Genomic DNA, 27,534 nt, shown 5'->3' on the forward strand with positions numbered 1-27,534 from the left:
CTGAATTTGTTGACATGGAAGTCATTAGTGGCTGCTGCCAGAGCACATCTTATAGCATAGTGGGTCACATCAGCAATTTCTCAAGAAGTTTCAGTCATAAAAGCAAATACTTTGACAAACACTACTGGGAAGCTATTTTTAAAAAATTCAAAATACAGAAGAAGATTTATGTGGGAATTTTTCAAATTGTATTATTTAAAACAGCAAAAAATGGAAAAATAACCTAAATGTCCAATAATAGATGGTAAAATATTACACGGCATTTTAAATAATAAATATGATTATGTTGCAATTTAGAAGGCCTATAGAATAATAAAAAGATACAAATATCATATATTCTCTTTTATAAATGTAAAAGTCATGCAAAAGATAATAAAGTGGAAATTATAGGATGCTTACTTTTTATTTTATAAACATTCTGGAATCCCCCTACTTTATTTTCATATTTAAAAAACTAAATGTATATACCGGTAAAACAGAATATTAGAAAAACAGTAGGTATGGAAAGGAAAATTCCCCCAAAATTAGAGAAAGATCTTGAGCAGAGGTTCACCTTAAAAGGAGGAGGCCCTCTTCCTGAGGCTACAGAGAAACTCCAGAGGACAGGCGGAGGAACAGAGGTGCCTACTACACTACCATTCACCTACTGAGAGGAGTGAGTAGAGGGAGGACGGAAGGTCCAAAGAGAGTGCAGGAAGTCGAAGGAGAAGGCTGGGTGGCATGAGCAGAGGATGCATTTAAGGATGGTAAGAAACAACGGCCCAGATGAAGTTGCACAGTGGTCATGAGATAAGGTACAGAAGTTTCTCTAGGATGGTGCCTGGCTCTGTTTGAATTAGCTTTCAAAACAGATTAGGTTCTATTCCCTAGTGAAGAACTAGACATTTAGGTGTCCAAAAAATGCTTGTTCAGTGAAACAGGCTATAGAGAGGTGGATTTTGGCTCATGAAAGGAAGTGGGTCAAATCCCTCATCAAAGGATACTCTAAAGGATGCTCCCTGAAGAGGAAAAGATGGGGGGAATTCCAGCACTGAATGGAAAGTCTGATGAGGTAAATTCTAATCCTCTTGATCCAAAGAGTTTCACAAGTCTATTGTCCAAAACATTTCAAATTTTTCATATTTGTAACATGCACAGCCTTAACTCTTCATAATAAATCTTTTTAGGGCAGAGATGATATTACACTTCCCTGCTATTCTCAGAATGTACAATATGGTAATAAGCAATATAACCTTCCAAATATATTGAAAGAATATATCTATGTTGTTGGGATTCATACTACAAGACAGCATTATAAATATCCCTCTGTTACTTAGGTTCTTAAATCTACCTGAAAATGCATTGAAAACAAATGATCTGAAATAGAAAGATTCTATTTCTGCTGAATAATGTAGAACTCCAGTACAACTAGCTATTTTGAGAAGTTCTCTTAAAAAGAGGCTCCACAGCACCAAATGCTGGGTTTAAATGTCTGCTTTGCTATTTATCATCAGCAACGTAACCTTGGATGGGTTACCAAATCTCTTACTTTCCTCACCTGTAAAATGGATGATAATAGCTGCCTCATAGGGTTTTCATGAAGATTAAATAGGATAATTTATGTAAAGTACCCAACAACATTTATGTCCCAATTTTACTGTCTTTTGAGACTTCCCATATATTGCTATGTATTATGGATATCTGTACACTTCTTATCCCTCCACTGGAGTTTATGTCTTCTTAGGGTAGCTCTATGATTTACTTTCCCGAGAGTGCCAATAACTCTCAGAACAATGTCTTTCCAGTGAGTGACTTTCAACAAATATTAAGTTGAATATTAATAACAAAAAGAGAGGGAATGTATATCTTCTTAAGAAAAGTAAGATAATGGCCGGGCGCGGTGGCTCAAGCCTGTAATCCCAGCACTTTGGGAGGCCGAGACGGGCGGATCACGAGGTTAGGAGATCGAGACCATCCTGGCTAACACGGTGAAACCCCGTCTCTACTAAAAAAAAATACAAAAAACTAGCCGGGCGAGGTGGCGGGCGCCTGTAGTCCCAGCTACTCGGGAGGCTGAGGCAGGAGAATGGCGCAAACCCGGGAGGCGGAGCTTGCAGTGAGCTGAGATCCAGCCACTGCACTCCAGCCTGGGTGACAAAGCGAGACTCCGTCTCAACAACAACAACAACAACAAAAAAAAAAAAAAAGTAAGATAATATGCTCACTTAAATGAAATACTGGATAGAAGTCGTGAATCTATGACCTAGCCCCTAGTATTTCACAATAACACAAAAATAGAAATCCAACTCACAGGAACCTGGATGAGAAATAACATTTAAAATATTGATAAAATACTTTTAAAACAAAAATTTTTGAATATTAAAATACAGAATATCCACCTAACCATGTCATAACTACAGAGGTTACACAGAATGAAACCCTGTCAACATATCTTTCTTATCTAAACTCTAGCCCTTGTTTAATTTGCATTTTAACTGTTATCTTGACATGACCCTATCATTCCCATTATCAGGTGGTATTGAGAGTTAAATCTGAGTTTCCAATTTCATGGGCCAACATGAGGTCTAAAAGTTAACTAATTAGAGGTACATTTAAAACTCCCTTTCTAAAAGGTTAATTCCATAGCACTGATTGCTACTTTAGGTTATTTCCAGCAAACAGCTCAAATGAGTCTCCTATATTACAGTAAGATCTTCAAATGGTAGTACTGAAAGGGGTCTATGCAAGTTTCATGTAAAGAGCCTAATATCTATTAACCATACAAAGTATATTTAATCTCATTTAATTTTCATAACAGCTATTTGAGGTAAGAAACAATTATCCCCATTTTACAGATGAAGAAGCTGAAGTTCATGGAGATTAAATAACTAACCCAAGGACACACAGCTAATGAGTAGAGGACTGTAACATGGGGACTCCCGTCATGCTGCCTACCCATAAAGAGAACTAAGACATACCAGACATGCCAGGAGAGGCAAAGTACTAAAACGTGAAGGAAAGACATGACATTCACGATACATTCAACGCAAGTTCTTAAACAGTACAACCTACTCACGATTTTAGAAATGATGCATCTTTCAAGCAAATCTGAAAAATTAGGAAGACACATTATAAAGGCTGGAATTGATAAATTCTGATATTGATAAGCTAGTTTTCTGTGAACTCTCTTAAACTACAGGATTTATCTAAGTCTCATTTGTTCATTAAGCAAAAAATGTCCTGAAAATAAGTTCTAAGTAGCGCCGTCTTAAAAACAAAGAGAAAAAAAGCCTGATTAAGTGGAAGGTCAGCGGCACACACTGTCTTGGACTGAAGAACGAGGATTTAAAATAAGGCAGCCGAAGCTGTCTTCCATTCCTATCCTCCAGTAACAGACATGATTCCTCAGTCCACAAAACCCTTTCCCCTGCCTGCCTGCCTGCCTTCTGTTCATCAACCAAGAGGCAGCTCAATTGCCGCCTCCTTGAGAAGCCTTCCCCCTTGATCCACCAAGAAAGGAAAAGATTGAACTAATTTGAAGGGCAATGATCCTTCACTTCTTTTGGTCACAGCCCTCTTTTGAGACTCTGATGAAGGCAGACTCCCTGCCCAGAAAACTGTGTGCTCTCAACAAAACTTAAATATAATTTCAGCAGACTCTACAAATTCTAAGGTCATAGGTTAGGAGTTCTTGCTATAGAGAAACAAATGAATACCTCGTAGGTAGTCAGTAGCACATGAAAATGTGACTCCTGTTTCAGGTCTTGCTGAAGGCAGGCTCTTTCCTCCTTGTCGCCTGCGTATGTTACACAGGAAAGACTTGGAGCAAATCTGAAACCAAGAAAAGAAGTAGATGAACATAAACACTAGATCCATATGACAGCATGTACATATCTGGAAAATCACATTTCATGGGAGGATTGCAATGTGCCGACCTCATGAGGTCCTACAACCAGAGTCTTAGGGCTCTGAATCATATCTAAAGTAATGGTTGAACCTCAGAGCAAGTTCCTATGTGAACAGGTAAAGGGATCAGATCTAAAAAGGTCTTGTGCTGACTCTAAAAATAAAACGATCTCTTCCACATTAGTTACTTGCTACGTCACTATGAAAAATAGGCCGGGCACGGTGGCTCACACCTGTCATCCCAACACTTTGGGAAGCTGAGGCAGGTGGATCACATGAGGTCGGGAGTTCGAGACCAGCCTGACCAACATGGAGAAACCCCGTCTCTACTAAAAATACAAAATTAGCTGGGCGTGGTGGTGCATGCCTGTAATCTCAGCTACTTGGGAGGCTGAGGCAGGAGAATCATGTGAACGTAGGAGGTGGAGGTGGCAGTAAGCCAAGATCGTGCCGTTGCGCGCCAGCCTGGGCAACAAGAGTGAAACTCCATCTCAAAAGAAAAAAACAAACAAAAACAAAACAAAAAATGGCTTCTAAGTTCAATACTTACTATAAACGATTACTGACCTTTAAATTGCCAATTATTCTTCCCCTATTATATCCTCAGTGTCTACCTACACTGCGTAAGTGCAAAGTTTTCTGGAATAAACTTACTAATTCCAACAATAGGTTGTTTTATCATATTTTATACATCATCCAGAAAAAAAAATCTTAATGAAGATAAACAATAAAATTTCAGCTACATCTACTCTGTACCTTTGCATTTCTTCTTTCCAGTTGCTCAAAACAGACAAGGGACAAAGAATCAGAAATGGTCCTTCATCATTTAATCTTCCTGCCAAATAAATTAAGAGAGCAATAGTCTGGAACACAGAAAAAGAAGGCAGTTTTGATCACATTTCTCCATGAGAAACAACCATGAAGTACCCACAACCCTGTAGGGAACACACACTCTTGTGTAAGACTTGTTTTACAAAGAAATATCGTACAATCTTCCGCACATTAGAAGAGTAATCCATTCGTAGAGCGAAATCATGTAAGCCTCAATATACTTGCCACGGAAATTTATGGAACTCAATTACTTCAGTAGTTAACAAGCAATGAGGCTCAATGTTTAGGTAATTGAACCTCTACTGTAAAGAAAAAGTCAGGAAAGACAATAAAAATCAATGAAAATCCAACTGATGACCAAGATCTGCAATAACTGAAAATATTAAGCAAGAAGTGCCAAGATATGACTGTAAAAACCACCAATCGCATGGTGGCCCTCTGCTGCCTGCCAGGCTTTCCCGAGGGAGGATGCTTTCCTTCCTCTCTCACTTCCTCCCACCTTCCCCTACTGTTTTCCTTTCTTCCATATGTATTTACAGGGTGTCTTCTATTTGTTAGGCACTGTTCTATACGCCAGTGATACAACAGTGAACAAAACAGACAAACCCCCAGCCCTCCTGGAGGACAGATTCTAACGGGGAAAACAGATAATACATGATCCTCCTAAGCTTAAGGAAGGGCATAAAATGGAAATACTGGTAAAGGCAAATGAGCATACTTCAGAAGATTCTAGTACACCTTATGACTTGAATGTTGCTGTAATATACAGAGAAAATAACCTATTTTAAAACAAAAATGTGTCAACAGACTCCATCTTCAAATGCTGAGCTATTTCTGAGAAAAATCTGTCCTAAGGATATAATTCAAAATCCTGAGAAAGCTACAAGCACAAGGATGTTCCATCAAGATTAAACAGCACAAAAAGAGGAGGAATCATCGTTTCTCATCTGTAGAACATTTAAGTAAATTATAAATTCTCTTGATGGAATATTATGCAATGTTGATAATGATTGTGAAGAATATAACAAAGCAAAACATTATAGTGACACTGCTAGATTAACAAAATACAAACTATATATGCACTATAATTTCAACCACGGGCTGGGTGCAGTGGCTCACACCTGTAATCCCAGCACTTTGGGAGGCTGAGGCAGGAGGATCACTTGAGCCCGTAAGTTCAAGGCCAGCCTGGGCAACACAGTGAGACCTCATCTCTACAAAAAAAAAATTAAAAATAAGCTGTGCATGGTGGCCTGCGCCTGTAGTCCCAGCTACTCAGGAGACCAAGGATTCCTTGAGCCTGGGAGGCAGAGGTTGCAGTAAGCCAAGATCATGCCACTGAATTCCAGCCTGGGTGACAGAGCAAGACCTTGTCTCAAAAACAAAAGTTCAATCATGCAAAACATTCATTGCAATTCATGGTTATGGTTAGAGTGCTTACATTACAGGGTGGTAGGTAGTTTTTATAACAGAAATAATTTTCTTTTTAAATTATCTATGTTTTCTCAGCCCAAACTGTGCCTGGAACCATTCTTTAATAAGTGACTTAATGAATTAAAACCATTCAGTCTAGCTTTTCCTGAGGATGCAATTTCAAGAAAGTTTATCTTTTATTCTATAATCCAGGTATGTCTACAAAACAAGTGTGGAGTCACTAGTGAATTCTAGCAAGAATTTAAGGAAGAAATTACAGCAATTCTACATAAACTCTTCCAGAAAATGGAAGAGAAGGGCATACTTCTCAACTCATTCTACAAGGCCAGTTTTACCCCAATACTAAAATTAGATAATGACACTACAAGAAAATTACAGACCAATGTCTTTCATGAACATAGATGCAAAAAGTCTAAACAAAATTTGAGCAAAACAAATTTGGAGGTGGTATCTTTTTAGAGAGCTTAAAGCAGAGCTATGTGAACATCTGAGGAAAGGACAAGTAGCATTTGCTGGCCCTGAATAAAGTCAACAGGGCAACTGCAATGACTGAGGCAGAGAAGACCACAGGGAAGGCCCTTTCCCGGTGCAAGAGCCAGTTAGCCTGGATCCCAGGGACATCTGTGAAACTGAGCTTTGTTTTAGCTCCAGAGCTCTCAGCTCCAGAATGAGTTATAAGGAGGTACCGCAGTGGCGGTGTGCAGTACTCGTCTCATCGTAACACACCTGGCATGTCTTCCCCAGGCCCATCTCATCTCCCAGGATACAGCCATTCTGACAATGGAAGCGCTGGGCGAGCCAGTTTACTCCCTCCAGTTGATAAGAGCGTAGGTGAATCCCTAGAAACAAAAAATAAAGCAAATCCGAAGAGCAGACATTTCAGTACATGCACAGGCAATGTTCTAAGAGTTTGAATGAGGAACACAGCCTAAATTCACGTAACTCTAAACCTCACTGGCCATATCTTTTGCTGAGGAGTTATGGATATCTAAAAATCTGCTGACTTCCAAACTACTTTTTGAGCAGACTTATTCACCTTTATATTCAAAGCCCCAAAGTAGCCCGTCATTGTTACCTGATTCACTTGATAGATGAGAAAGTCAACTTGGGATCTGGCCTCTATACTGCCTGAGACTCACACCAGTGTCCATTCTGGGAAATGAGGCATTACTGATACAACTGAACAAAGAGCAACAACACATGGATTGTACATGTGTCTGCTTGCTTAATTGCACCCATTTAAATATGTCATCAATGCTAAAGGAAAAAACTTAGGACTACATTGAATAACGCTTCAACACAGAAGCGCTGTTTTTAAAAATGGAAATGATGTTTCACAAAGGGTGCTTAACTGTGTACAGGGATGGCAGAAAACGTGTGAAATTAATATGGAGCTTACTGACTCTCTTTTCTCTTTCCCTTGGTGAAAAAAATCCGATTTCAAAGAATAGCCATATCTTGGGAAGGTGAAAAACCCTAAACATACTTCATATAAGAACTATTAGCAAAAACATAACTTTCTGGTTGAACTTATACCTTTAAAAAATCTTCAAAATATATATTAATTGTACAAAATTTTAAAAATAAGTTATTTTTTCTTAGGCACTTACAAATACCAAAGGAGCAGTAAACACTTTACATAAATTACAGTATCTCAGGCCAGGTGCTGAGGCTCATGCCTGTGATCCCAGCATTTTGGGAGGCTGAGGCGGGCAGATCACCTGAGGTCAGGAGATTAAGACCAGCCTAGCCAACATGATGAAACCCTGTCTCTACTAAATAATACAAAAATTAGCTGGGCATGGTGGTGCACGCCTGTGATCCTAGCTACTTGGGAGGCTGGGGCAGGGGGAATTGCTTGAATCCAGGAGGCAGAGGTTGTAGTGAACTGAGATCGCGCCACTGCACTACAGCCTCGGCAACAGAGTGAGACTCTGTCTCAAAAAATAATAATAATAAATAAATTACAGTATCTCATTTAATGCTTATAATGGTTCTATGGAGTAGGTATTATCCCCGTTTTATAAATTAGAAAATTCACAGATTTCTATTTCTGATGGGAGTATACTTATTTTCCCTTATTCCTCTTGCTAACTACAAATAAAAACCCTAGACATGCTACAGAAAGCAAGCACAAAACTCTGAAAGCTGCCGGGCGCGGTGGCTCACGCCTGTAATCCCAGCACTTTGGGAGGTCGAGGCAGGCAGATCACGAGGTCAGGAGATCAAGACCATCCTGGCTAACACGGTGAAACCCCGTCTCTACTAAAAATACAAAAAAATTAGCCGGCGTGGTGGTGGGCGCCTGTAGTCCCAGCTATTCGGGAGGCTGAGGCAGGAGAATGGCGTGAATCCAGGAGGCGGAGCTTGCAGTGAGCCGAGATTGCGCCACTGCACTCAGCCTGGGCAACAGAGCAAGACTCCGTCTCAAAAAAAAAAAAAACTCTGAAAGCTGCAGTGAAGAAGCAGACTAGCTAGGGACCTTGAGACCTGAGGAAGGACAGGGTAGTAAGTTCCCTGGAATTTATTTTTGCTTTATATATCCCAGTCTGACAGGTCAAGAAATCAGCAAACCGGAAACACCAACTGATGTAGACCAAAACCAAAATCAGAACAACCCCCCACATATTAGTCTCTTCTCATGCTGCTAATAATACCTGAGATTGGCCGGGCGCGGTGGCTCAAGCCTGTAATCCCAGCACTTTGGGAGGCCGAGACGGGTGGATCACGAGGTCAGGAGATCGAGACCATCCTGGCTAACACAGTGAAACCCCGTCTCTACTAAAAAATACAAAAAACTAGCCCGGCGAGGTGGCGGGCGCCTGTAGTCCCAGCTACTCGGGAGGCTGAGGCAGGAGAATGGCAGCAAACCCGGGAGGCGGAGCTTGCAGTGAGCTGAGATCCGGCCACTGCACTCCAGCCTGGGCGACAGGGCCAGACTCCGTCTCAAAAAAAAAAAAAAAAAAAAAAAAAAAAATACCTGAGATTGGGTAATTTATAAAGGAAAGAGGTTTAATTGACTTACAGTTCCACTGGATGGAGAGGCCTCACAATCACGGTGGAAGGCAAATGAGGGGCAAAGCCACATCTTACATGGCAGCAGACAAGAGAGCTTGTGCAGGGAACTCCCATTTATAAAACCATCAGATCTTGTGAGATTTCTTCACTACCACGAGAATAATATGGGGGAACTGACCCCATGATTCAAATATCTCCACCTGGCACCACTTTTGACACGTGGAGATTATTACAATTCAAGGCGAGATTTAGTTGGGGACACAGCCAAACCATCCCACCCCCATCCCTCACAAGCCTGCTCCTGCTAGAAAATGGCAGCCTAGCAAGACAGGAAACTTTTAGATAATAACTGCTCTATTCTAGTAAACAGCACAGGAATAAACCTGTGGTCCCCACCAGCAAAGGCCAAGTGGAAAGCATAGACTTCTCACCTATAGCTATAACGAGTGCCCCAGCACCCCAGCCAGGATGGTATAAGAGAAGGCCAAGTAGGGAGCTGGGATTTTTATCCCCACCAACCAGTAACAAGGCCCTACCCCTTGGCCTTCACCTGCAGGATCAGTAGAGACTCGGGAGGGAGCCACAACTCCCACCCTCGCCCAGCAGGAAGGAGGAGCCCCTTCCCAATCCCCAGATGTGGACAGAGGCTGAAGGGGGAGCCTGGACTTCTATCCCCACCTGGCAATAACAAGGCAGCAGACCCTCTTCCCCTGCCAGAGCAGCATCAGACAAAGACAGTCAAACAGGAGGTTTGAACATGATTTTAAAAAAAAAAAAAAAAAAAAAAACACGCCTGGCTCTAATTATTATAAAAATCATTCATTATATCAAGAACTGGGAAGATTTTAAACTGAACGAAAAAAGATAATCAATAGGTGCCAACACCCAGATGACACAGACGGTAGAATTATCTGACAAAGACCTTAAAGCAGTAATGATAAAATGCTTCAACAAGTAGTTATGGATGCACTTGAGCAATTGAAAAAACAGAAAACCTCGGGTAAGAAACAGAAATCTCGGCAAAGAAATAAAAGATATAAAGAAAGACCAAGTGGAAGTTTTAAAACTGAAAAATACGCTAACCAAAATAAAAGGCTACTGATGCTGTTGATGGCATCAACAGCAGAATGGAAGGAAGTGAGGAAAGAATCAGTGAACTCTACAGAACAGAAGTTAGACAGAGATTACAATCAGAAGAGAGAGAAAGCAGACTGAAAACAAATGAACCTCAGGACCTTCAGGACTACCACAAAAGATCTTACATTTGTTCAATGGTGTCCAATAAAAAAAGGTGAAGGAGGATAGGGCTGAAAAAGTACTTAAATAAGTAACAGCTGAAAACTTCCTGAATCTGGCTAAAGACTTACAGTTTCAAGAAACTGAGTAAACTGCAAACATAACAAAATCCTGCCAGGCGTGGTGACTCACCCCTGTAATGCCAGCACTTCGGGAGGCCGAGGCAAGCAGATCATGAGGTCAAGAGATTGAGACCAGCCTGGCCAACATGGTGAAACCCCGTCTCTACTAAAAATACAAAAATTAGCTGGGTGTGGTGGTGGGTGCCTGTAATCCCAGCTACTCAGGAGGCTGAGGCAGGAAAATCGCTTGAACCCAGGAGGCAGAGGTTGCAGCGAGCCAAGATAGCGCCACTGCACTCCAGCATGGTGACAAGGAGAGTCTCTGTCTCAAAAAAAAAAAAAAAAACCAAAGAAATACACACCAAGGTATGTAATTATTAAAATGCTGCAAACAAAAGACAAAGAAAACATCTTAGATGCAGCCAAAACAAAAAACCAAACACTACCTTACTTAAAGAGGAAAAACTATTCAAATGCAAGCAGATTTCTTGTCAGAAATCTTAAAGGCCAGAAAGAAATGGCACAACATGTTTCAAATACTGAAAGAAAAGAACCGCCAATCCAGACTCCTGTAATCAAGAAAAATAGTATTCAGGAATGAAGAGGAAATTCTCAGATGAAGGAAAACAAAGAATTTATCATCAACAAACCTACCCTCAAAGAATGACTAAAGGAGGCCCTTGGAAAAAAAAGGAAATGATAAAAGATGGAACCTTGGAACATCAAGAAGAATGTGAGAATGCAGCATTCAAAAATATGTGTAAATACAACAGGTTTTCCTTTTCTTGAGTTTTTAAAATTATGTTTGACAGCTGAAGCAAAGATTATAACAGTGTCTGATGTGGTTCTAAAGGTATATAAAGGAAATATTTAAGACAATTATAAACAGAAGGTAAAGCTAAAAATATAAAGGGAAGATAAATATTTAGGGAAGTAATGTTTATATAAAGGGAAGTTATGTTTCCGTACTTTACTCAAATAGGTAAAATGACAGTAGTCTGTGATTTTATACACACACACATACATTTATATACAATACCTGTAACGACCACTAAAAAGCTATACAAAGAGATAAACTAAAAAACACTGTAAATAAAACTAAAATTCTAAAAAATGTTCAAATAATTCACAAGAAGGCAAGAAAAAGAAAACAAAAACAGATAAATTAAAAACAATAAAAATAAGATGGCAGAGTTAAGCTCACAGTAATAATTACATGAAACATAAATGGTATAAGTATACCAATTAAAAGACAAAGACTTGGCTGGGCACAGTGGCTCACACCTGTCATCCCAGCACTTTGGGAGGCTGACGCGAGAGGATCACCTGAGGTAGGGAGTTCAAGACCAGCCTGGCCAACATGAAGAAACCCTGTCTCTATACTAAAAATACAAAATTAGCCAGGTGTGCTGGCGCATGCCTGTAATCCCAGCTACTTAGGAAGCTGAGGCAGGAGAATCACTTGAACCTGGGAGGCAGGAGGTTACGGTGAGCCGAGATCACGCCATTGTAGTACAGCCTGGGCAACAAGAGCAAAACTCCATCTCAAAAAAAAAAACAAAAACAAAAAAAAGACAAAGACTTCCAGAGTGGATTTTAAACATAACCCAATTATAAATTGTCTACAAGAAATTCAACCCAAAAATAATCAAAAAAGTGAAAAGTAAAAGGATGAAGTGGTAGACAAAATAGTGGCCCTCACAAAGATGTCCAAGCCCTGACCCTGGCATCAGTGAGCATGTTACCTTACATGGCAAAAGGCATTCTGAACATATAATTAAGGCTAAGGGGCCTGAGATGGGAAGAGTATTCTGAATTATCCAGGTGGGCCTGGATAATGCAATGGACATACAATCTAATCACATGCATCATTCGGAGAATCTTTAACAGCTGTGGTTAGAGAGGAAGCTGGCTAGAGAAGGATCAAAGAGATGAAATGTTGCTGGCTTTGAAGTTGGAGGAAAGGGGCCAGGAGTCAAGTAATGTGGGCAGCCTCTGGATGCTGCGAAATATATTCTCCCCTAGAGCCTCCAGAAAGGAATGAAGCTCTGCTGATACCCAAACACAGGAGAATACACATTCTTTTCAAGTGCCATGGACCATACAACATATTCAGGGCCTGTCTTAGTCAATTTAGTGTTGCTATGGAATACTCAAGGTTGGATAATTTATAAATAAAAGAGATTTATTTGGCTCATGTCTCTACAGACTGTACAAGAAGCATGGCACCAACATCTGCTTCAGGTGAGGGCTTCAGACTGTTTCCACTAATGGCAGAAGGGGAAGTGGGGCTGGCATGTACAGAGATCACATGGTGAGAGAGGAAGAAAGGGGTGGGGAATGCCAGGCTCTTTTTAACAACCAGCTTTCTGGAAGCTAAAAAGTAAGAAGTTGCTCACTCTCTCTGCTCCCCGCTCAGGGACAGCATTAATCTATTCAGGGAGGATTTGCCCCCATGACTTAAACACCTTTCACTAGGCCCCACCTCCAACATTGGAGATCAAATTTCAACATGGTATTTGGTGGGAACAAGTAATCCATATCCAAACTAAAGGAGAGCCAGAAAACCTTAACACATTTAAAAGAACTGAAATTGTAGAGTGTATGTTCTCTGACCACAATGTAATAAAATTAGAATTCATGGACAGAAACATTAGAGGCAAATCTCTCAACACTTGGAACCTAGACAACACACTTCTTTCTAAACAGTCCATCAAAAGAGGAAGTCTCCAGGGAAATAAATACACTGAACTAAATAAAAATGGAAATACAACATATCAAAATTTGTGCAATAAAAATTAACTCAAAGTAGATCATGGACTTAAATAAGAAACTGTAAAGCTTTTAGGGAAGAACTCCTTAGGATCTAGGAGTAGGCAATGAGTTCTTATATTTGACACCAAACCACAAGAAAACTATCCGTAAGAGAAAAAAAATTGATAAATTGATAAATTTTAGCCAAAATTTAAAATTTTGTTGTTGTAGGAACTCAGGGACCCCAAATGGAGGGACCGGCTGAAGCCACGGCAGAAGAACATAAATTGTGAAGATTTCATGGACATTTATTAGTTCCCCAAATTAATACTTTTATAATTTCTTACACCTGTCTTTACTGCAATCTCTGAACATAAATTGTGAAGATTTCATGGACACTTATCACTTCCCCAGTCGATACCCTTGTGATTTCCTATGCCTATCTTTAATCTCTTAATCCCGTCATCTTCATAAGCTGAGAAGGATATATGTCGCCTCAGGACCCTGTGATGAGTGCGTTAATTGCACAAATTGTAGAGCATGTGTGTTTGAACAATATGAAATCTGGGCACCTTGAAAAAAGAACAGGATAACAGCAATGTTCAGGGAACAAGAGAGATAACCTTAAACTCTGACTGCCGGTGAGCTGGGCGGAACAGAGTCATATTTCTCTTCCTTCAAAAGCAAATAGGAGAAATATCGCTGAATTCTTTTTCTCAGCAAGGAACATCCCTGAGAAAGAGAATGGCCCCTGAGGGTAGGCCTCAGAAATGGCTGCTTTAGGGGTGGCTGCCTTTTACAGTCGGGGGCAAAGGGATGAAATAAGCCCCGGTCTCCTGTAGCGCTCCCAGGCTTATTAGGACAAGGAAATTCCCGCCTAATAAATTTTGGTCAGACAGGTTGTCTGCTCTCAAACCCTGTCACCTAATAAGATGTTATCAATGGCAATGCATGCCCAAAACTTCATTAGTAATTTTAATTTCACCCCATCCTGTGGTCCTATGATCTCGCCCTGCCTCCATTTGCTTTGTGATATTACCTTGTGAAGCACGTGATTTCTGTGACCCACACCCTATTTGTACACTCCCTCCCCTTTTGAAAATTGCTAATAAAAACTTGCTGGTTTTACGGCTCAGGGAGCATCACGCAACCTGCCGACATGTGATGTCTCCCCTGGTCACCCAGCTTTAAATTTTCTCCTTTTGTACTCTTTCCCTTTATTTCTCAGACCAGACAACGCTTAGGGAAATAGAAAAGAACACACGTTGAATATCAGGGGCGGGGTTTCCCCTGATATTTTGTAAGACATATATCTGAGAAAATACCAGTATCTAGAGTATATAAAGACTAGAGTGTGTCAAAACTCAACAGTGGAAAAAAAAACAACAACAAAGGATCCTATTTTAAAATGGGCAAAAGACAGAAGAAGACATTTTATCAAAAAGGTTACATATTTCATTAGCCAATAGGGAAATTCATATCTAAGCCACAATGAGATACCATTACACATACATTAGAATAGTCAATATAAAAAAGTGGCAATATCAAATGCTGGCAAGGATGCAGAGAATCTAAACTCAATCACTCATACATTGCTGGTGGGAATGTAAAATAGTACAGCTACTTTGGAAAAAGTCTGGCAATTTCTTTAAAACCTAAACATGCAACTACCATATGACCCACTCACAGAACTCCTAGGCATTTATTACAGAGAAATGAAGATTTATTTTCATACAAAATCTATCCACAAATGTTTACAGTATCTTTCTTTTCTTTTTTGGCAATAGTCACAAACTATAAACAACTCAGATATCCTTCAGTGGGTGAGTGGTAAAACAAACTGTGGTATACTGTGCTGTGGAGTACTACTCAGCAATAAAAAGAAACTATTGATACATGCAACGACCTGGATCAATCTCCAGAGAATTATGCTGAGTGAAAAAAGCCAGTCCCCCAAGGCTACATGTTGTATGATTTTACTCACATATCATTTTCAAAATGACAAAATTATAGAAATGGATAACAGATTAGCGGCTGCCAGGGGTTAAGTAAGTGGTGAGGTAGAAGGGAGGTGAGTATAGCTATCAAAGTGCAAGTTGAGGGATCCTTGTGGAGATGGAAAATGTTCTGGATTTGACTGTCCCAATGTCAATATCCTGTTGTGATAGCGTACCATCGGTGCAAGCATACACAATGTGATAGTGTACCACACTGCAAGATGTGACCATGAGGGGAAACTGGGTAAAGGTTACATGGGATCTTTCTGTATTATTTCTTACAACTGGTGACTCATGCCTGTAGTCCCAGCTACTCAGAAGGCTGAGGTGGGAGGATCACTTAAGCCCAGCAGGTCAAGGCTGCAGTGGGCCACGGCACTCCAGCCTAGGCGACAGAGTGAGACCCTGTCTCAAAAAAAAAAAAAGTTGAATTTTCAAAAATAATATGGAATTACATCCACAAAGATAACAATACTTAACACTTAGGAGTCAACAGCAAAAAAACAGAAATTTCCCTTGGTAGGTTAGGCAGAAAAGGATGTAATACAGGGAATTAGATAACCACAAAATTGTCGAAAGGGCTGGAGGAGTAACAGGCTGATCTTCTGGGTGCAACTGCTAAATCAAGCACCACAGAACAGGCACACCAAGGAAGTATCTACCTCCATGACCTGGAAGCCAGGAACCAACCAGGAGGCCACCATACCGTCAGCTCCAGGAACCTATCAACCGTGGTAACAAAATGAATGCTCTGTACCCACCCAGAGACCCATGAGGTAGTAGCCAAGAGGGAAGCAGAAAACCCAAACCCCTCTGAGTCCTTTCCCTCACTTTCCCCTTCCAAATCTCCCACAGTCATGTGCCTGGCTAAAGCCAAGTCACATTTACAACCAAACTACGGTGGGGTTTGGGAAAGGTAGTCTTTAGTTTTTTAACCTCCAGATGTAGATTCTTTTGCCCTTCTGTCAGGGAGATGACAAGTAGTGAAACAGCAAGCAAAAGAGCAAGAAGTAATAGGTCTGCATATTCCAGAAACAAAAAGGTCCTAAGGTAATTTCATGATCCAAAGATGAATATCCAAATGTCCATCAATATTGGTAACCAAATAAACATTAAATTAAACAATACAATAACATGTTAACTTCTGAAATTAGAAAATACTAGTGTTACTGAGAGTATGGAGAAATAAGCAAAAATTTTGCATATTCTTTATTCTAGAAATAGTACTTTTCAGGAATTAAACGTCCATAGCTATAATAAATACTTGGTTACAAGGATATTTATTAGTGTTACTTACAATAGCAAAAAAAAAAAAGAACTTAAATAAATACCAAGAAGAGGGACTGTCTAAACTATGGTACCTCCATATACTGAAACACTGTAACCATTAAAAATGACGTTGAAGAAGACTGAGTGATAAACAAAAAAAGTTATGATTTCCCAAAAGCATGTACATCAAACTCCATTTTTGCACCTTCCCCCTCCACCAGAAAGTAAAGGAAATTATACAGGATAGAGAACATGTTAACAGTAAGGAGATTATGGAGATTAATATTTATTTCTTTATGCATAGGCTATTTCCCTGAATGTTTTACTGAAAATATGTACTACTTCTGTAACCAAAAGAAAAAAAAAAGCAGTAAGAATTTTTTTAACCAACTCATGAAGAATAGTTTCTCATAATACTAGTTTATTCTGGTAAATAGAAATAGAAATTTCAGGTTATAATATTCAGTACCTATTCCTTTGACCCTGCTTTTTTGTTTTCCTTCTCTCCACTACCAATTTATCCAAGCTGCCACATTTGCCTACTTAATTCTGAATTTACTCACTCCATTCCATCCACTCAAACTTGCAACCTCTTGTCTCCTCATTTTCACTAAAACACTTGCCCATATGTACGTTTCTCCCGGCATATTATCCCCAGCTAAGTATCAACTGGCACACTTTTCTGAGCCCTCTCTCACACAAGTTCTTAAAGAACCATTCCCAACACTTGAAAGGAAATAGGCAAACACCACAAACATCAACTTAAGATAAAGTCAAACATAAAAAGACCAGTCGACAAGCTCGTACTTAAACTGCATACATACTCCTTACAGCCACAAATTCTTACAGACTCCGGGAATCAAGGAGAGGTCTTTCTCTTTCCCATCTGCATCCTCTCCATTCAACTTCATCCTTCTCTCTTCTAAGCTGAACACAGAACTGCACCTTTTGTTTCATTCCTAGAATGACAAATCTCACTCTTTCATGGTATTGAGCAATTAAGTTATTGTTTATACTTTTAAATGCACTCTCACTAGTCTAAAACTCTAGGTAGGAAGGGTCCATATTTGTTTAGCTCATCTCTGTAGCCAATGCCTAAGAATACGCTCCCAGTAGCATTTAATCAGTAATGAATAAACGACTGTATTCTTATTACTGATGCACGATTCTGTTAATACAAAGCACACACTACGTTCCCCACTTGTAAATAAGGAAAACGAGGCTGGGGGTTCAGCGGCGAGTCAGCGCAGACCCGGGAAGAGGGCGGGGTCTGGGGCTGCAGTAAGTACCGTCAGCAGTGCAGCTGCAGGGCTGCGGGGCCTGCAAGGTTCGCGCTTTGCAGACTCTCCGCAAGGGCTAGTGTCAATAAATCGAGTTACGTGCGGTAGTGAGCGGACAAGCTAAGTTGGCATATAGTGCGTGGTTCAGTCAGTATTTATGAACGACTCAAGACACAAAAATAGCTTCATAAAACAGTGCTTTGCTTGAGTCTGTCCGCTCACTACCGCACGTAACTCGATTGGGAGAATTAATCAGTGGCGAATTCTCCAATAACTGCGCGCACACAGTAAAAGGGGAAGCTGAAGCTGGGAGATGAGTTGATCGTTTTACAGAAACAACCAATAAACTCCCCAAGCCAGGACCCAAACCCACTGTAACAGCAACGGGAAGCCTAGCATCCTTGGTGCACCAGGCCGTCCAACTCTTCATCGGAGGCCTGCAGGTGGCGCTGATCTCACCATGTTTCCCCTCCACAGGCCGGGGGCCGGGCCTGGTTCCCGGGACTGCGACCTCATTCATCCCGCGTCCGCCGCCCCGCGCGCCGCGCAGGCGGGGGACGTGGCCAGCAGGCCCGGGCGCGGTTTCTCTCCGCCCACGGCAGGAGCGAAGGAAGGCCCTGGCGCCGGCGGGTAAACAGCCCACAGGGCGGCCCACCCGCTGCGCCTCCGGCCCGCAAGAGGCAGTCCCAACAGGTTGGCCCGCCTGGGCGAAGTCCGCCCGGAGCCCGCTCACCTGTCAGCCCCCATTGCCGTAAGTCCTGCTCCTGCACCCGCGCCCGCGCAGCCTCGGCTCGGCCCTCAGTATGAAGCCGCAGTAAGAAGCCAGGCGCTTGGCCCCCGCGGCTGGCAGCGCCCGCGCGCTCCATCAAGCCAGTAGAGGCCCCGCCCCGCGCGCCCCTGCGTGCAGTTCCCTCCCAACCTCCCAACGCGCGGGGGCGAGCGGCGGCGCGCTGGGGCCCACCTGCGAGCGAGGCGCCGCCAGAGGGCGCGTCCTGCCATGATTTCCGGAGAGGAGCTGGTGCAGTTACCCTCTGACTTAGGCAGTTTTTGCAGTGCGGAGTGGAAGGGCCGCCCAGTTCTCACTAGTTATGCTTCTGAAGCGCTAGGCGTCTGATCACGCGCAGGGCGTCTGGTTGCCTGAACTGCCCGTCAAGGAGGTGGCATATGCTCTTCATTCATTTATTATTTAATCAATATCGACTATCATGTGTCAGATACTCCGCTGGGCCCTGGGGGTTGTAGAAGTGAGAAGGACTTGTTCCATGCCCTCCAGTGATTCATGACAAGATCAAACTGTCCTTGATCGGTTTACGTTGTGATAAGTTGGTTTAGTCCCTGAAATCCATTTCTTACTGCCTGTGACCCGTAGGCCAAAACTGGGAACCTCTGAATAGTAGTAAATTAAAATCACCAAAGACGTCATTGTTGCAGTGGGTATCTCGAGTGCATTATGGCGAGCAGATTGGGGCCATGTGTTCAGTGACTCAACATCAGCTTTGAGTGGATTTATCATGTACTACATCACTAATATAAATATGATAATAACAAAATAGCTGCATCTATTGATGAAGTTCTAGGTGGTGTCCTAAGGGCATTAAGTATGTTTTCTTATTTAACCCTCACAATAACCAATAATTAGATGTTATAATTGTCCTCACATTGTAAATGAAGATATTGTGACTTGTAATGGTAATTGGCAGTACTGGTACAGGAATGATATTATTCTCTGGCTAATGTCATTAGAATAGTATTCTCATTTAGGTTAATCTTGGTGCTTCCTTCTTCAGTAAACTCATGTTAAAGTTGCACCCTCCATTATTTTCATCTTCCCCTAAAACAAAAGGGAGAAATTCGTTCTGAGCTACAAAAGGGATGACTTCAGTTTGGTTTATTCATAAAAACTCAAGCAAAGCACTGTTTTATGAAGCTATTTTTGTGTCTTGAGTCATTCATAAATACTGACTGAATCATGTACTATGTGCCAAGCACTCTTTATGGTACTGAAGATAGAGGCCACTAATCTCCTGGAGCTTATATTTTAAAAGGAGGAGAAGAGCAATGAATAAAAATCAGGTAGGATTAATGCTAAGAGAAAAGTAAAACAGAGTCACATAATGGGGCAACAGTAATTTTGTACAGCAGCTTTCCTGCTTGGGTGTTTTCTCAAAACAAACCTGAAGACAGATTTATATCCTTTGGTGGCTTCTCCAGAGGGACCTCTGTCCTATGTGGCTGCTCATGAGTGGTTTTTGCATCTTGGTCTCCATGTTTGACTTATTTCCTCCCCTCTAGATTCTACCAGTAGACTTATCTGCTAAAGCAGCCATATCAATCACTTGCCACTTAAATACAAGCCTGTTTATTATTTTTAACTTAAAGTACATTGGTTGTAACAGAATACCAGATGATACAGTCCTAGTTATAAGCTAAGTAGACTGTTGGTATACTGAGTCTGGTACCTAAAATACAGCTAAGAAAGGTAACTGAGAGACTCCAGGTCTGCCAGTGAGGTGACACATAGAAAGGTTTAGCTCTGAATACTGCATGAAGAGATCTGTAGATGATCAGGATGGAAGCAAGGAGGCAGTTTGGAAACTATTGCAGTACTCTGGGCAACAAGTTGATAGTTTTGGGGCCAGCATGGTGATAGTGGGGTGGTGAGTAGTGGTCTGATACTAGATATTGAAAAGATAGAGCCTATAGGATTCACTGATTGAGCGTCTGGTAGAAATGGAAAAGCAATGGTTGGTTTCAGGGATGTGGCCCAAGCAACTGGTGGCGTGTGTTGGATTTGTACCAACAGTGTTGGGCACATAGTATGCACTCAATAAATATTGTTGAATGTTTGAATGAGGTGCCTGTGGGACAATTTTAAAGTCTAGGGCATATGATTGTTATAACTTTGAGGTACAGAGAGTGCATTTCACAGATGGGCAAATCAAGGCACAGAAAGTTTAGGAAGTTGGTCCAGTGTTTTCTAATGAGTCATCATTAACTGCCAGAATAAAATTTAGTCTCAACTCATTTTTCATTCATTGTTCAGGTTATACAATCATGCTGTTTTTGTTAATTCTTTGTTTTATTCCTCCACAGAAAGGATATGTCCTTTGGCAACAGCAACTCCATGAGATTAATGCTAACTTAGCATGTGCAAACATTACCAAAACAAACATGGATTAAGCACAGATTAAGAAACAAGTGGCCGGGCGCGGTGGCTCAAGCCTGTAATCCCAGCACTTTGGGAGGCCGAGACGGGCGGATTACGAGGTCAGGAGATCAAGACCATCCTGGCTAACACGGTGAAACCCCGTCTCTACTAAAAAATACAAAAAACTAGCCGGGCAAGGTGGCAGGCGCCTGTAGTCCCAGCTACTTGGGAGGCTGAGGCAGGAGAACGGCGTAAACCCGGGAGGCGGAGCTTGCAGTGAGCTGAGATCCGGCCACTGCACTCCAGCCCGGGTGACAGAGCGAGACTCCATCTCAAAAAAAAAAAAAAAAAAAAAAAGAAACAAGTTATGTTTGCTGTTCGTTATGTCCTTGCTCTGTTAGGTAACATCAGGGCACCAGTTGGAAGCACCTAGTGAGTCAGATATGGAAATCGGACAAAAGCTGTGAGCAAAGTGAACGTTTATTCAGACCTCTTGAGTAAATGAACTTGGAACTTTGTACGTTAGAATTACGTCAGTGTGCCCACGGGTGGAAAATTTTTGTGCTGGGATGAAAAACACTTGGGTTTTCTTTCTTGCAAGAAATGAAAAACTGTATTTTGACTTTTAATGCCAGTATACCTCTTTGTCATGAAATAACATGTAATAAATTTAGAACCCAGAAAGCCAGGGAAAATATACCAGAGTATAGAAGTATAGAAAAAAAGTAAGTTGGTTTCATAGGACTCTTGCCCAGTCACCTCAGAGAATTGCTACTCCCTTTTACTATCAAAGGTAAGGTTGTAAAACAGGAATATTATCAAGTAAATCTTCGAGAACACTGTTTAGAAATTGTAGGCATCAAAATTTGCCCACAGTCTTTTTGTTTGAAAGGATGGTGTTTCCCTTTTTAACCAGATGCCTTTTGACTGTCGTGCCGTGCCATCACATTGGTCACATAGAATTTCATTCTTTATGTTCTCCAGCCAGCAGCACAACATTTATGCAATCTACCTGTCTAGTCCCTGAAAGCTTTTGAGTTTGCCAACTCTGGAAATTTCACTTTTGTGACATATTGATGGCAGTGATGGCCTGTCTAGAGCAGCTGCTCTCATGAAGCCAGCTGCAATGGGGGTGGCACACCAGGGCTGCCAGCTCCATGGAGCCAGGGGGAGCCAGGAGCAGGTGGAAGCCCTGCCTCCTTCTGAGCTGGCAGGGCAGGAGCTCCCTGCTCCCCAGGCACAGCTGTGGCTGCCCAGCTGCAGCTGCAGACCTGGGCATCCTTGTGCTCTTTGGGGCTGAGAGCAGGCAGGAGCCCTACCCTCTCAGGCACAGCTGCAGCTGCCCAAGTCATGTCCACCAACTGGGCCTCCCTGTGCTTTTGGGGGCCCGGAGCAGGCAGGAGCCCCACCCTCCTGGGTGCAGCTATAGCTCCTCAAGCCACAGCTGCAGACCTGGTCATCTCTGCACTCATGGGGGCCCTGGAAGGCCCCTCCTGTTCCTGCAGGCTAAGAGGTGTCTGCTCCCATTGCTGGCCTCTCCCTGCTCCCAGCACCCGCTCCATTCCCAGAGCAAGGTTGGAGCTGAGGCTGGGTGCTGTCGCAGCCTGGCTGGGTGTGCGCCCATCCAGGCAGCACTGACATGTGGCTTTGGCCCCCTCTGGACTTTGGGTGCCAGCATGGGAGGGAGGGCGAGGGGGTGCTGAGGGCAGCTCAGCCTCTGTGCTTGCCTGCAGGTGCCCCTTTGCACGAACAGTCTGGGTGCCATGAATGGCAGCAGGAGGCAGGAAGGGAGCAGGTCACTGGTGAAGACGTACCCTCAAGCTGGGTGGGGCCTGAAGCCTGGAGGCTGGGATGCTGGTCCCAAAGACAAGAGTGAGAACTTGTGGTGTTTTATCTGAGTGCCTATGGACCAGTAGGTGTGCACTTCCTCTCCTCTGAGGCCTGCAAAGGCCCCAGACTCAGTCAGACTTGAGACAATGGGATGACCGGCCACGGAGAGGAGCTACCCACCCCAGGGTCTCCTCTCTGCTGAGAGCTGAGGAGATGATGATGACCTACCAGCTGAGGAAAGCAGCTGCTTACTCCAGGGTCTCCTCTCTGTGAGAGCTGAGTAGACGCTGGGACTACCAGCTGCAGAGAGGAGCTATCCACTCCAGGGTCTTGTCTTTGCTGAGAACTGAACACTCAATGGGATAACCACCATGTGGAGAGGAGCTACCCAATGTGGGTCTCCTCTGAGCTGTTCTGTTGAAGGGGTGGCCTGCCCCTCCACACCTGTGGGTGTTTCTCGTTAGGTGGAACGAGAGACTTGAGAAAAGAAATGAGACATAGAGACAAAGTATAGAGAAAGAGAAAGTGGGCCCAGGGGACCGGCGCTCAGCTTACAGAGGACCCACACTGGCCCGGTCTCTGAGTTCCCTTAGTATTTATTGATAATTATCTTTACCATCTTAAAGATAAGGGAGTGGCAGGACAATAGGATCATTGTAGGGAGGAAATCGGCAGTAAGACATATGAACAAAAAAAACGTCTGGGACATGAATAAGTTTAAAGGAAAATGCTGTGCCTTGAGATGCATATGCAAACATCTCCATAAACCTTTTAGCAGCATTGTTTCAGCCTATCACATGGGGAGAAACCTTGGACAATACCTAGCTTTCCTAGGCAGAGGTCCCTGCGACCTTTGGCCGTGTACGTGTCCCTGGGTAGTTGAAATTAAGAGAATGGTGATGACTTTTAACCAGCAAGCTGCCCTCAGGCACTTGTTTAACAAAGACACATCCTGCACAGCCCAAAATCCATTAAACCTGGAGTCACTACAGCACATGTCTCTTGCAAGGACAAGGTTGGGGGTAGGGTCACAGATTAACAGCATCTCAAATACAGAACAAAATGGAGTCTCATGTCTACTTCTTTCTATATAGACACAGTAACAGGCTGATCTTTCTTTCTTTTCCCCACATTTCCCCCTTTTCTTTTCCTTTTTTTTTTTGAGACGGAGTCTCGCTCTGTCGCCCAGGCTGGAGTGCAGTGGCCGGATCTCAGCTCACTGCAAGCTCTGCCTCCCGGGTTCACGCCATTCTCCGGCCTCAGCCTCCCGAGTAGCTGGGACTACAGGCGCCTGCCACCTCGCCCGGCTAGTTTTTTGTATTTCTTAATAGAGACGGGGTTTCACCGTGTTAGCCAGGATGGTCTCGATCTCCTGACCTCGTGATCCGCCCGTCTCGGCCTCCCAAAGTGCTGGGATTACAGGCTTGAGCCACCGCGCCCGGCCCCCTCTTTTCTTTTCAACAAAACCACCATTGTCATCATGACACCGAGATTACGTACTTCACAAAGTAATAGAATATCACAAAGCAAGTGGAGGCAGGATGAGATCACAGGATGGTGTTACAATTAAAATTAAAAATAAAATTTTGAGCATGCATTGTCATTGATAACATCTTATCAGGAAACAGGGTTTGAGAGCAGACAACCTGTCTGACCAAAATTTATTAGGTGGGAATTTCCTCGTCCTAATAAGCCAGAGAGCACTACAGGAGGCCGGGGCTTATTCCCTTCGGCTTCAACCGTAAAAGGCGGCACGCTTCCAAGGGGGTCGTTTATAGGCCTACCCTTAGAACACATTCTCTTTCTCAGGGATGTTCCTTGCTGAGAAAAAGAATTCAGTGATATTTCTCCTATTTGCATAAGAAAAGAGAAGAAATATGGCTCTGTTCCGTCCGGCTCACTGGCGGCCAGTTCAAGGTTGCCTCCCTTGTTCCCTGAACATTGCTGTTATCTTATTCTTTCTTCAAGATGCCCAGATTTCATATTGTTCAAACACACATGCTCCACAAACAATTTGTGCAGTTAAGGCAATCATCACAGGGTCCTGAGGTGACATATATCCTCCTCAGTTTACAAAGAAGATGATGGGATTAAGAGATTAAAGTAAAGACAGACATAAGAAATTACAAAAGTATTAATTTTGGAGAACTAATAAATGTCCATGAAATCTTCACATTTTATGTTTTTCTGCCGTGGCTTCAGCTGGTCCCTGCGTTCAAGGTCCCTGACTTCCCGCAACATTCTTTCTCCCTTTTTCTCTATATAAATGTGCCATGGCGATGAAGGCTTGTTCATTCTCTCGATTTTGACGCAGGATTCTTCGACTGGTTCGGCACACTAAAAACAAGCCGATTAAACAGAGACACATAATTCCAAAATTTACTGCAGTAGAGTTCTCAATAGACTTAATCCAAGTCGTGGGGTTTAATCCATAAAGATTTTTTGCCACTTGATCTAACGCCTCAGCTCCAGGCACAATATTTAAGTGACTTTGAGAGGCTTCAAAAATTTGTTCTTGTAATTTAGAAATGTCTAAAGTGAGATCATCTTCTCTTCTTACCATGTGATAAGTAATCTACTGGTGGGACTGACAGTAGGTACTTCTACCAACCAATTTTGAATAGCAGGCATTAAACATCCTGGTGCTCTCCCTAGGCAAATAGGAGGATAACGATACCCAGTGGAAATATTTATCATCATTCCTTCTTCCTCCGGTTTGGCAGGGCAACGATCATCTGTGGGACCAGGTACCCACACACCATTATTAACATATACTTCAATAGGATTCTCCATCCATGTGACTGCCCGAATTAAGGGCGGGAAAGGCACATAGGCCCAGTAGGTATAATTAGCTGCAGCTGCTCCTGCAGGCGTGGGGAGACTTACCACCATTGATAGAATCATTAAAGCTGTAAGCAGCATTTTTTCTGGGGTTTGTGTCACCTTTGTGCTAGCTAGGCTTTTTCCAGCTAACAGTGTCAGTTTCTTTAACTGTGCCCAGGTCGGCAGCTCCGCCTTCTTGGTGCGTGGTGACTTCATCTGTTCTTCTGATATCATCACTTGGTTCATCATGCGAGTCAATGGTGCTTGATTGCAGTGTTTCCGTCTCCGTGGAGGTGCTTTTCTTTGCATCTCCGATGGGTTCATTGTAGAACTTCAAATGTTTAGTGGGTATCCAAACAGGAAGCTGATTTTCTCCTGGTGAAACACAAGCAAAACCTCTTCCCCAGATTATCACCTTCCCTATTTCCCATGTCTTATTTTTGTTGTCTTTCCACCAAATCAGTTTTCCTTCATGTGGACTGTTCTTTTTACCAGTAAGATGTTGTTCTGCAGAAGTAGTAGTCTGATTTCTATAAATGTTTAAAAAATTTAAAGTATAGAGTGCTAGATTAAGCTGCATCTGAGGAGTGGTATACTCCTTACTGTCTCCCCCTTCTTTTTGTTTAACTAAGTGGTTGAAGGACTTGACCTACGAAAGTTTGACAAATAGTTGGACTATTAAGCATTCCCTGAGGTAACACTTTCCACTGAAACCTGGTGGCTGGTTCTTTATTATTTATGGCTGGTATAGTAAAGGCAAATTTTTCACCATCTTGCTCTGCCAGAGGAATGGTAAAAAAGCAATCCTTAAGATCAATTATAATTAAAGGCCAGTCTTTTGGGATCATGGCCGGAGAGGGCAATCCGGGTTGAAGAGGCCCCATGGGTTGAATTACAGCATTTACTGCTCTTAAGTCCATTAACATATGCCATTTGCCTGATTTTTTTTGAATTACAAATACAGGAGAATTCCAGGGTGAGAATGAAGGCTCAGTGTGTCCCTTTTCTAATTGTTCTTTTGCTAATAAATGTAAAGCCTCCAGTTTTTGCTTCGGTAGCGGCCACTGATTTACCCATACCGGTTTTTCTGTTTTCCAAGTTAATGGAATGGGTTCAGGAGGCTCTACAGTGGCCGCCCTTAAAAAGGATACCCTATTCCTTTTCTTTCTTGATTTTTCTCAGTCTCAATTGGGACTTTAATGCCATTTTCATTTTTTCCTAATCCCTTTCCTGGTATATATCCCATCTTAATCATGATTTTTTGACTTGTGGGGCTGTATAATGGAGCGGGCATAATGATTTCCGCACCCCATTGTTGTAATAAATCTCGACCCCATAGATTAACAGGAATTGAAGTAATCATTGGCTGAACAGTACTTTCTTGATTACCTGGTCCTAAACAATGTAAAATCATAGTACTTTCATACACTTCTGAAGCTGTGCCTACACCGACAAGTCTTGTAACAGCCTTTTGTTTAGGCCAATTTTTTTGGCCACTGATTTAAAGCAATGACAGAGATATCTGCTCCAGTGTCTACCAACCCTTCAAACTGTTTTCCTTGAATAATGGCCTTACACACAGGTCTGCTCTTAGAGACCTGACTTGCCCAATATGCAACCTTCCCTGCCGGATCAGTGGTTCCAAACCCTCCTGTTCTTTTTATCTCACTGTTTCCAACTTTAATATAAGGCAGGAGTAATAGTTGAGCAATCTTGTCTCCTGGATTGGCACTCCAAGGAATTGAGGAAGTAATAACCAATTGAATTTCGCCTTTATAGTCTGAATCAACCACACCAGTATGAATTTGAACTCCCTTTAGATTTAAACTTGATCTTCCTAAGATTGGTCCTACAGTCCCCTCAGGCAGTGGGCCGTATACTCCTGTGGGGATTTTTTGTGGGGGCTC

The 27,534-nt window shown here is 42.4% G+C and overlaps 2 protein-coding genes across 16 annotated transcripts in view; one reads left to right on the forward strand and one right to left on the reverse strand.

Annotated features, from left to right (window-relative positions):
• The window catches only part of CHD1L (chromodomain helicase DNA binding protein 1 like), a 55,167-nt gene extending 36,280 nt beyond the window's left edge, over positions 1 to 18,887 (reverse strand). For 7 of the 15 annotated variants that reach the window (XR_012415633.1, XM_073997111.1, XM_065546957.1 and 4 more), the window contains exons 1-5: positions 18,560 to 18,710; positions 6,877 to 6,989; positions 4,642 to 4,748; positions 3,696 to 3,810; positions 3,056 to 3,087 (exon numbers count right to left, since the gene is read on the reverse strand). Coding sequence is in view for 3 of the 15 variants with exons in the window: in XM_045380098.2 (XP_045236033.2) it covers positions 3,056 to 3,087; positions 3,696 to 3,810; positions 4,642 to 4,748; positions 6,877 to 6,989; positions 18,560 to 18,692 (500 nt within the window). In the remaining 12 variants the exon portion in view is untranslated. Of the gene's footprint in view, positions 1 to 3,055; positions 3,088 to 3,695; positions 3,811 to 4,641; positions 4,749 to 6,876; positions 6,990 to 18,559; positions 18,711 to 18,787 lie in introns of those variants that run through there. The other 8 variants (XR_012415634.1, XM_073997119.1, XM_065546959.1 and 5 more) reach the window with 2 other exon arrangements.
• FMO5 (flavin containing dimethylaniline monoxygenase 5) overlaps positions 18,341 to 27,534 on the forward strand; it is a 56,582-nt gene continuing 47,388 nt past the window's right edge. Inside the window, exon 1 of the mRNA XM_045380513.3 lies at positions 18,341 to 18,577. The gene's annotated coding sequence lies outside the window, so the exon portion shown is untranslated. The remainder of the gene's footprint in view (positions 18,578 to 27,534) is intronic.

Source organism: Macaca fascicularis, chromosome 1 (genome assembly GCF_037993035.2).
Source record: "Macaca fascicularis isolate 582-1 chromosome 1, T2T-MFA8v1.1".
NCBI lineage: Eukaryota > Metazoa > Chordata > Mammalia > Primates > Cercopithecidae > Macaca > Macaca fascicularis.